We start from the raw sequence: 10,605 nt of genomic DNA, 5'->3' as shown, positions 1-10,605 counted from the left end.
TTTAAAATGTTTAAGATAATTGTAGCCATAAGTTTTGTAATGTTCTGAAGTTTCGTCAAGATAATGAGTTTGTTAGTTGCAATAAAAACTATAATCTAGAAAATAGTTAAGTTTTAAAGAACATGATGATATATAAACAATTACTTTTAATATTGTTAGTGTCATATTGTCATAATAAATATATTCATGTTTTACAATAATGATAGTTAGTTTTTGCGTGATCAAATACTTGCTATATAATACAAGCTCTAAAAAAAAGAATTTTTAAAATAATTCAGGTAATTCGGGTATACCCGAAACCCAAATAATGTGCCCTTTACCCGACCCGAAAAAAAATCGGGTTACCTGATTACCCGAAAAAAATTTACCTGATACCCGATTTACCCAACCCAATTTACCCGATACCCGAAAAAATCGGTCGGGTAATTCAGGTATTGGGTATTTTCGACAGGGCTAGTGTGTGTGGGATGCATGTTATGTATACCGCTTTCTAGCAACTGATAGTGTAGATTTTAGTTGTATTGGTTCTCATTATTTTCAAAGTTTTCTAGAAACTACTATTATAGAATTATTATCCTCGTATTCCAAAGTGTAATATTACAAAGAAAAAACATCATAAATGGTCCCTGTGGTTTACCAAAATCTGAAGTTTAGTCCATGTGGTTTAAAAACCTCATAGATGGTCCCTGTGCTTTCAAAACTTTTGACGATTGGTCCTTATTGCTAACTCCGTTAAGTTTTGTCTGTTAACTGAAAGGCATTTTCGTCATTTCACTACAACAGGGGTCATTTATGATGTTCTCTAGAAATCAGTTTTGAAGAAATATTTTAGTTTTTGGTAGGATATGTCATTAGAACAAACTGCAAGGATCGAATCTGTTAAGATTGTGAACCCTACTGTCTTCTTCCTAGTAAATTAATTCGACGACTGTATATATTCTTCACCATTTTGGAAGCCTACAATTCGATTCCTTTGAAATATCAAATGATCCCTACCCTAAATAAACTATTTTATGTCCATTAAAAGTTGTTCCCCATCGATGGTCTGGTAGTCTTGGATTAGTGACTCCCTGGTTGTCTCCCTAAACACACTATCACTTCCAGGTGTGTTTATTCTTATGAGATGTGAATCTTTAAGTTGGTATAAAAGACCTTTTTTTTACTAAAATACCCCCAAATTGTGTGCTTCATGATCTCTACGTTTGTACTGATTCGTGTTTTAGAGTCGAAAGCTCGGCTTCCAGCTTTAACACAAAGCAATCTTCCGCATTGATTGTCTTCTCCCCTATGCAAATCGAGTTGTCGAACAAATTTGCGGTTGCCTTTAGGTCAAGACCCTGTAAAAATCAAGAGTTGGCTTTATTTAGACATGAAATTGGAACAATTAGCAACTAAGATGTGTGAAAGGCGTGTTCCACTATAGAAGTGTGAAATATGAAATTGGAACAATTAGCCATTGAAGCCTCCTACACAAGTCAGATTGAATACTTCATTAGCACCAATCAACACAGAGAAAACTAAATTACATATTCATTCAATTCAAGAAATCTTGGAATTGGACTTACTATGGGGTTATCAATAATGTTGGGGTGACCAAAAGAGATGGGAAGAGCGACGAGGGGAGCTCCAACGACGCCGAGCAAGATATGAATGTCAGCGTTCCGACCACCGTAGTCAGAAAATTGGCGTCTTGGATCGGCGGAATAAGGTTTCATCCACGATTTCAAGGTTTTCCAAGAGGTGGTTTTGTGGTTGATCTTGTTATCATCGAAGGTTTCCTCCGGTATCGGAACTTCGAGCACTGTTTCAAGAGCATCTTCATTGTCTACGTTTGGGCACAAGGTCCTCATCATCAGGTTTTGAGAGAGAGAGAGAGCGCTTTTATATATTAAATAGTTATATTTAGTTTTTTTTTTTTTTTAAAAATTAAGAGAAAACATCATAAATGGTCCCTATTGTAGTTAAATGACGAAAATGTCTTTCAGTTAACGGGTAAAATTTAACAGAGTTAGCAATAAAGACCAATCGTCAAAAAATTTGAAAGCACAGGGATCATCTATGAAGTTTTAAACCACGAGGACTAAACTTCAGATTTTGGAAAACCACAGGGACCATTTATGATGTTTTTTCTATTACAAATATAAATGATATTGCTATATTTATACATATATTTATGCATTATATAAGTATATTTTAGCTTTTTTTGGTTAATTACAAAGATATTTGATGTTTAATAAGTGTAAAATCTATTTTGTAGCCAGAGAAATACATTATCAAGAAGAATGACTAAAAATAAACAAAGTTGGAAACTTGGAAGTTGGAGATTGTATCAAGAGGAAAAGAAAGATAAAACATGCATGAAAGAAGATACCACCGTGTGCAAATCTTATTATGTCCCATTATAATCTAATAGTTTTTAGGTGTGTGTATGAGAGAGAGAGTGTGTGTGAGAGAGTAATGATTTTAAAATTTCAACTTTAATACCATATTACAGAAATGATTATCTTCATTGTCTTCCAAAGTACAATATTACAAGTACAAATATATGAGAGTAATAACATGGGCTAATAACTAAATAATTTACATACACTAAGTCACTAACAACTACAATCTTTTATCTTTATGTTGTGATGACATTTTATTTGTATGAATAGTCCTTAATTGGTATTGAGCAACTCCACAAGTTAAAATAATATACATATAATTCACTAAAGAAAAATAATAGAATAAGATGAAAAAAATTAACGTTGGTACACCTTAGAGTTCTTTGAATTTCCTACTCTATCTCCGTATACCTAAAGTTTGTGAGAGTTAGTAATGGTAAATTTTGATAATACATAATAAAATTATAAAATCTCGTATAAGAAAAATGAAAATTTAAGTGAGAAAAAGCATGTCATCTGATTGACGGAAATATAATAAAATATTATATATGAATGGTAAGTAAAATAAAATATTATATATGAATGGCGATGTTTATTTTTAAAAGAGAAAAAACTAAAACAATGTATTATTTAGTTGATGTAACAAGATGCTGTCAGCTGTCTAGTCCCACATCTACCAGATGAAGAACTAAGTGTAGCGTTATATAGTCGAGCTCAGCATCCATAATCGTCCCTTCGGGGACATCCGATAAAATTGGAACGATACAGAGAAGATTAGCATGGCCCCTGCGCAAGGATGACACGCACAAATCGAGAAATGGTCCAAATTTTTTTTTTCATCTTCATCGGCTTCGCAGAAACCCTAATCACCATTAAACTTACCGATACTTATGTCATGCGACGAGGAAACGGAGGTTACGATTTGGACATTTATTATCTTCTCGTTTTCTCAACTAGGGCTTCGTATTGATGAAACGGCCATTGTATGCATCAAAGCGTGTGTTCCAAGATGAGCCAATTTTTTATTCTGTTTTAAACTCCAGTTCCTTAGTTTATTTGTGTCTCACACTTCGATTGGGGTTTGTAGATCAAGAAAATTTCAATTATTTCTGCTATCAATTTGGCAATTTGTTTTTCAGCGTATTGTTAATTCAAACTAGGGCATTTGAAGACGTTTTTATCAAGTAAACTGCAACGCTGCTAGTTATGGTCATTGATGCAATCGAAAGGAGGTTAGGGTTTTGATGGTATTTTGGTTGATTATTTTCTCCTTTCGTTAAGTTGTCGCGGATTTTGAGGACATATGCATCAAAAGTTGCAATCTTTGGAAGCTATGTAGATACTAGATACTGTGCGTTCAAATATGAGCAAATGTTTGATTGTAGTTTCAAGCTTACTTCCTTAGTTATATTTGTCTACACTTATGCACTTCCATGGGGGTTTGCTGTGGATATTGATTTGGTTTGGTTTGTTGAGCTCCTCAATCCGTAATCAACAATGGAACTTAAGATTTTATTTTGTGTTTTTATTAGTGTCAGCTGCTGCGTGTTCTTGTATGATATTCTTTTCATCCTAATTTATGTTTAGGTTTACATAATATTTAACCTGCTAGTCAAATTATACACAATAAATAGAAGAGAATGTTCCATTTGTTTACGTTTCACATCATCTTTCAAGTGAACACAAATTTATGGAATTGTTCCTTGAAGGAGGCTGGCTGTTTTTATTGTGTCACTCACATTCACATAGTACTGGACTAAAGAGCATTTGGCAAATGTCAACATGTCATGTGCTATCTTGACTCTTGTTGTGGGTAACAAATAGGGTGTTGACTTGAGGTTTTATGATTTTGTTTAATACATGAAGTGGACTAGGGAATTGTGTATAGATGCAAGTGTAGTAGTTTACACGACATTCAAATTAGATATATCGATAGATATATAAATTTCTAGAATACTTTGTTGTTATTATTTATTATAAGATTCAAAAAATATCTTGGCAATTTGGGAAATATTTAACCATCTCATAGTAAACATGTAGCAAAAAGGACTTCACTTGACAATAATGTTTTTGTCGGTCCTAAATGTATTTACTAGTAGTGCCATGTGCCATGTACCTCTCATAATATATTCACATTTACAGCTTTACTGCCCCCTACCTAAACCTCATTCTCTATTCCAAAAAACACATTATATATATATATATATATATATATATATATATATATATATATATATATATATATATATATATATATAGAGAGAGAGAGAGAGAGAGAGAGAGAGAGAGAGAGACTCGTGGAATCATATCTACTGCCTACATGTACAAATATCCACTTCTGCTGCTATTATTAACATTCACATTCTCGAAAACCATCAACTCTGCCAACAAAGCAGCGTATTCTTTTTGAGCCTCACCTAATGCTATCTTCAGATTCATCACCTGCCAATTGCCAATTCCCATTTAATAATAATATGACATTTGACATTAAATTAATAAACAAAGGCAATGCAGTGCAGATAGATTGTCTGTATCTGTAAAAACTAAAAAATATTACTAAAATCAACTACATACTTTGAGATTAAGTTCTTCCCCTGCCTTCTCGGATTTCAAGCATCTGAAACAAAACAAACATACAAATAAACCAAATGACATTCACAAGTCACAACACAATATATATATATATATATATATATATATATATATATATATATATATATATATATAATTTAATAAAAAGATAGATAGTCACTGTTGTTGGAGCTTCTTGTTTTCTTGCATCAAGATCATCAACCTTTGACTTTGTGCGGTATTAGGCTACAAACAATGAACACGATGTTTGTTATGATGAAAGAAATAAAGATAATAAAGAATATTTCTTCCAATCTAAACATTTATTACCATATTTGAGTCTGGTTGATCAGCTTCTCTCATATGGGATCCTTCTCCCTCTCCCTCTGGTAATTTCCTCTTCAAACCTGATCCTCCTGATTTAATAAAACATGTGATTATCAGTGTATAACCTCAACAATAAAAACAAATTATTATTATTATTATTATTATTATTATTAAAATGAAATAATGATAATACCCTCTTCAGCAGCTTGTGGGACAGCAGGTGGTTCTATGATGGGATTGGGATTGGGTGGTGATTTAGCATATAAAGCAGCCCTGCTGCTAACTGTGGTGATTACTGGTGCGCTTTTAGAGCCACCAGTATGATTAGCAGTGATGGTGCTTTTTCTCGAGTGTGAGGGTGGAGGCGTTTGTGTCAAATGAGCTGAATTCGGGGTCAGGGGAGGCAATGAAGAAGAGCGAAGCTTTTTAGGAACTTGATACCCAATTAGGCTACAATGAACATCCCTAACAACAACAAATAAATTTAAAGTTTAAAGAGTTATGTTATAATATTATTTGGCATGAAACAAGTAGTAGCTAGGTCTCACCAGTACTCATGCGTCATGTCTTTTAATCTAGTCACAAGCTTTTGGAAAACATTTGTTTTCTCAAAATCTTGTTTACTATGTGTTGGTTCGATAAAGTTTGCTTCAAGTACACCTACATAAGAAATAAAAAAAAAAAAAAAAAAAAAAAAAAAGTCAACTAAAAATGTCATTTGGATGGTATGATCAACTATAACAAGACAAAACACTCACCAACAACACCTCTCCCTCGGTTGCGGCTAAAAGTAACCACGGGATAAAAAGGCTGAATAAAAAAATTAAACAAAGTAACTGTTGGAATTTCCATTTTTTTAACAAGAATAAATAAATAAATAGGTAAAAATGAAGAATGTTATGTAAATGAAAATCACCAGTATCAAACGGCCCTTGTGGTAGATGTTAAAGCCATGGACATTCACATCTGGGGCCTCCTTAAGGAACCCTATTGTTGTTAACACTTTGCCCTGAAATAATTTGATCAGATTGAAAATCAGGTGATTGCCTAGTTTTTGAAGTTAATTATGAGAATAAAAAGTAATACTCATAATCACCTCACCTCGCCACTATGCGGTTTATACTCGATAAATTCAGGGTGCTTGAGATCAGTTGCAATGTTATCATAAAGAACAACTTTTCCTCGCAATACAATGCAGAAAGTCTCCGGAAGGTTGACGTACAAGATGGATAAATATGCCTGAAACATATGTTACAAATTTAAGGAAAAAATGCATCTGCATGGTTCAAAAAACAGAGTTGAACTCCTCACACTTACACGAAGAGAATATTTTAGGCGATTGGCAATGTGATTTTCATTTTTTGCCTTGAGAGAATCATCCTTTGCTTTACTTTTTCCATCCCATTCTATACGAATATCCTGCAGAAAATTCAAAATTCAAAATTGTGTTAAGAATGACCACAAAAAGGGTAATGTTGGAAAAGAAAGAAGTTGAAACCTCGGGATCTGACTCGAAATCAAGCTCCACATTACCCTCATTATCGAGCCATAAATTGTAGATGACCACTTTCGTCCCATGAGGACCAACATTATCAAACTACAAAAGTAATAACAACCCATTAGCATTATGGACAATCTACAATGCTATATCTACTAGTATCTTGTAATACAAACTGATTGTGGTAAAAGTAAAACTTCAACAAAGAGATGATTGGTCCAAAGCTCAATTTTAAACACAAGATCAGCCGATTTAAATGCAACAAATAACAATATGTATTTTTTTAACTTTTATTCCTATCCTTCTCTTTACATAATTGTATTTTCTAATTATTTATTGTAATTTAAAATCTACCCAATTATAACAACAATAACTTTCTACCTTTTAAAGTAAAAAAAAAATCCCATTGTTATATCTGTTTCAAAGTACGATACCCTAATGAGAAATCATTTGATTTGAAGGTATAAGATGAAATGAAAGTACAATGGGTAGATTATAAAGCCTTTTTGGAAACTACATTGCTATTTCTTACATTTAGCCCAAGAAAGAAACGGTATACTATTAACATAATATGACTGGCCCAAGAAAAATCAATTTTAGACAGAAGACAGTAGTATCATACTTTGAAGAATTTAGGCAATGTCCTCTACAAATAAATATATATTATAGCATTGTACTTTTGGTTCTTTTTATTACAACTTTGTACTTTCAAAATATCTTTTATTAGTTAGGGCATTGTAGTTTGAAAAATCTTCCCAATTATATTATAGCAATTAGCAAATGGGATAAGATAACCATTTTAGTTATCAGTTACAATAACTGGGTAGATTTTTCCCCTAATAAGAAATAACAGGAAAGCATAATGTTGTAGTAAGAAGAAACAAGAATATGCTTCTTTTGAAAAGTAGATTGGTATTTTGTGCATTTAGGCCAAGAAAGAAACAGAAACAGTATGCTTACTTGCTTTAGCAGCTGTTCCTCTGTGGAATAAGGAGACCACTTCAAAAGCACAGATAGATTTGAGTCAGAGTGTTGGCGTGGCTGGAAAACGTGTGTCTTAAAATTAAACTCATAGTGTACCTGCAGTATACAATTGAGTAATTCAGGACCTAAATAAAGAATGCGTGAATGCAAATCACAAGAAATTTAAACTCTCTCACACACCATGGGAACAACGATTCTGTCATAGCCTGATTGAGTCAGAAATGTGTATGATAAAAGGCCAATGCTCTGTGTCAAACTCCCATTCCCTTTCAAACATTCTTCAAAACTGTAGACAAAACAGTTAGGATACCCGAATGTCAAAACTCAAAACAATAACATAACTTTTTATGGATACAATAGTTGGTCTTAAATTATTTTAATACAACATGCACTATTTGCTGTAAACTGCAGGTGATCTGTAATTATCATTTCTGGGTCCACATGCAGCATAAATTCATATTACACTTCGATAACTTAACATTAAAGATATAAAAGTTTGTAAAATCTTTTTGTTATGTGAGAAACGACTTGTTGTTAACTTGAGGTGAACATTGTTTTTGGATCCACATGGACTTGTTAAAAGTTCTTTTTGGAGCTTGACTTTGATAACATAGTTTTAAAAATATTAAAGTTGGTCTTTCATTGGTAAAAAAATCTTTTTGTTGTGTGAAAAATATGAAAATAATGTATACAACAAACAAGATGACAGCTTGCTGTCAGCTGCAGATCATCCTTGTTTCAGGATCCACATAGGGTTCTTACAAGTTTGTTTAGCTTAAATGCATAGTATACATTGAGAATACTATAATTTTAAAGATATTACAAGTTTTAAAAACCCCTTGGTGTAGAATAGAAAAACAATAGAAGATCTAGTCATGTTGATAACCCAAGGGCCAAACCTGCCAACAAAGTTGCGACTGAAAACTATGGCATCTGCTCCAAGCCTCATGGAACTTGTTTTAAATCCATTCCCATCTAAATCTCAACAACACAACCAATTAAAACAAAGAAAAAACAAAAAAAAAACAAAATGACAACAATAAGAAGACTGTGTTCCTACACTTTCCAATTGCAGAGTCTGACTTTTTCTCTGAAAACCCAAAACTCAGACATCGGCGCATTGCTTCTGGATCCATTCCAGTCCCATCATCTAGTTTAAAATTTAAATCATCAAGACAAAAGCCACACTCCACACATATAATGATAACCTTGCAAGAGTTGGAATATGACAAAGAGAAAACCCTAAAGCACAACATTACCTTGAATCAACAATGCTGGACTTCCATTTCTTGGGTTTGAAGTCTTATCTATGTACACACAGGTGGCCCCTTTTGGTATCTACACAACAGGTAAAGCATGGAAGACTGTTAGGTAATATGCAGAAGCATTACAAGTCAAATACTTCCATTTTCAAGTAATTGGGTAAAAAGACTGATTAGGGAAGGAAAGAAATGATTAGCTATCATAAAGACAAATGTAACTGCATCCAAACAAAATAAACAAATAGGCAACAACAAGAATGATGGTATATAAAGAAATAAAAATAAATTTCTTGAAGAAAAATCAACTAGAAATACATTAACATGATTACCTCATCCACAGCATTATCAAGAAGCTCTGCTATGGCTGCAGATACAAGATGGCAAATAGAATGAGTTAGAAATGTACAAAATGACTATTCAGTGTACCATTATATAACAACATAGAACAAATAACAGTGTGAAGATCAACATACCACCAAATGCCCATTTGTGTGAAGTGGCATTTGAATGAAGAAACTTCGGGTGTATGTGTAGATAACTTGAACCAGCTGTTAATTACATACAAAGTTACTAATGCATCAAACAATATATTAATAGAAATTTATTTATCTACACCAGCAAGCACAATAACTAATAAGATCTTCAAATGACTCTTTAAGCTTTCTGAAGCAACCAACAATTATTTAATCATGAAATTGGGATTCAATCATATCAGTATAATCGCATGCATACAACACATTCACCAAGAAGAAACAACGATAAAAGAATCATGAGATTAGTTTGATTGTGAAGTACCATGTGTTTTGGTGACAGGTGTAAGATCCTCGTTATAAGCTCCAGCTTTCCAAAATTGGCGACAAATGGGTGCAGCACATGTTGATGATGTAGAACAAGGGCTTGTATCATCAACATGTGATTTTTCATGATCCAAGATGCAAGTGCCACTTTGACCTGTACTTGAGGCACTTCGGCTCCTATTCCCTTCAGATTCTGGTATTCTTCTATGGGCATTTGACTTTGTATGCAAGTGCTCAACTTGGTCATCAGTTATCCTGACAGAATTTGATTCCATCTTAACCAACCCTGCATCCACTTCTCCAGGATTATAATCCCAACCTGCTTCAACCATATCCTGATTGTTGCAATCTGCTGAAAAGTCATAAAAGGTCTTCAGAATTGCCTTGGTATCATAGATGTAGTAAGAACAATGCACTATAAAGTGTGGCACAACAGAAGAACTGACAAAGAACCAGCAAACAGAACAGACTTCAACCTAAATAGTTTTTTCAATGTTTCTCTATGAAAAAAGTGGAGATCCTTTTCTGATTTTCCCTAAAGTCTGTTTGTAATAATATAAAGAATACTTAGCTCGGAGCATAATTTTAAGTAATGAGATAGAACACCATATCCTCTATCATTTTAAAAGTTATCAAAAGGAGCAAACGATAAAGGAACATGTCTTCAACCACATATACAAAACGTTACCAACAGTAGTATTACCCAAATCACACTCCAAGTGTTTGGGGATTCACCCAATTAGTCCAGTGTTTACTCTTTATTCTAGAATGTTATATCTAGA

General features: G+C 33.2%; 1 protein-coding gene and 1 non-coding gene across 2 annotated transcripts; one reads left to right on the top strand and one right to left on the bottom strand.

Annotated features, from left to right (window-relative positions):
* The first annotated feature begins 3,113 nt into the window (after positions 1-3,113).
* LOC145080614 (U6 spliceosomal RNA) lies at positions 3,114-3,216 on the top strand. Its single transcript, XR_013695213.1, has one exon. It is a non-coding gene; the product is annotated as a U6 spliceosomal RNA (small nuclear RNA).
* Positions 3,217-4,036: 820 nt separating this feature from the next.
* LOC145082003 (protein MICRORCHIDIA 6-like) lies at positions 4,037-10,201 on the bottom strand. Its single transcript, XM_079023292.1, has 19 exons — positions 9,822-10,201; positions 9,500-9,574; positions 9,356-9,390; positions 9,024-9,102; positions 8,825-8,914; positions 8,664-8,739; positions 7,945-8,050; positions 7,741-7,860; positions 6,781-6,879; positions 6,600-6,701; positions 6,384-6,521; positions 6,199-6,291; positions 6,041-6,092; positions 5,831-5,942; positions 5,476-5,747; positions 5,286-5,371; positions 5,137-5,201; positions 4,959-5,001; positions 4,037-4,826 (listed from the first exon to the last, which is right to left on the bottom strand). Exons 1-19 carry the CDS (start codon positions 10,153-10,155, stop codon positions 4,701-4,703), a joined length of 2,103 nt encoding a protein of 700 aa, XP_078879418.1. The 5' UTR covers positions 10,156-10,201; the 3' UTR covers positions 4,037-4,700.
* Between the last annotated feature and the right edge of the window lie 404 nt (positions 10,202-10,605).

Source organism: Lactuca serriola, chromosome 1 (genome assembly GCF_051521515.1).
Source record: "Lactuca serriola cultivar US96UC23 chromosome 1, Lser_US96UC23_V15, whole genome shotgun sequence".
NCBI classification, from domain to species: domain Eukaryota; kingdom Viridiplantae; phylum Streptophyta; class Magnoliopsida; order Asterales; family Asteraceae; genus Lactuca; species Lactuca serriola.
Note: the sequence above shows the minus strand (reverse complement) of the source record. Positions and strands in the feature narration are given on the sequence as shown.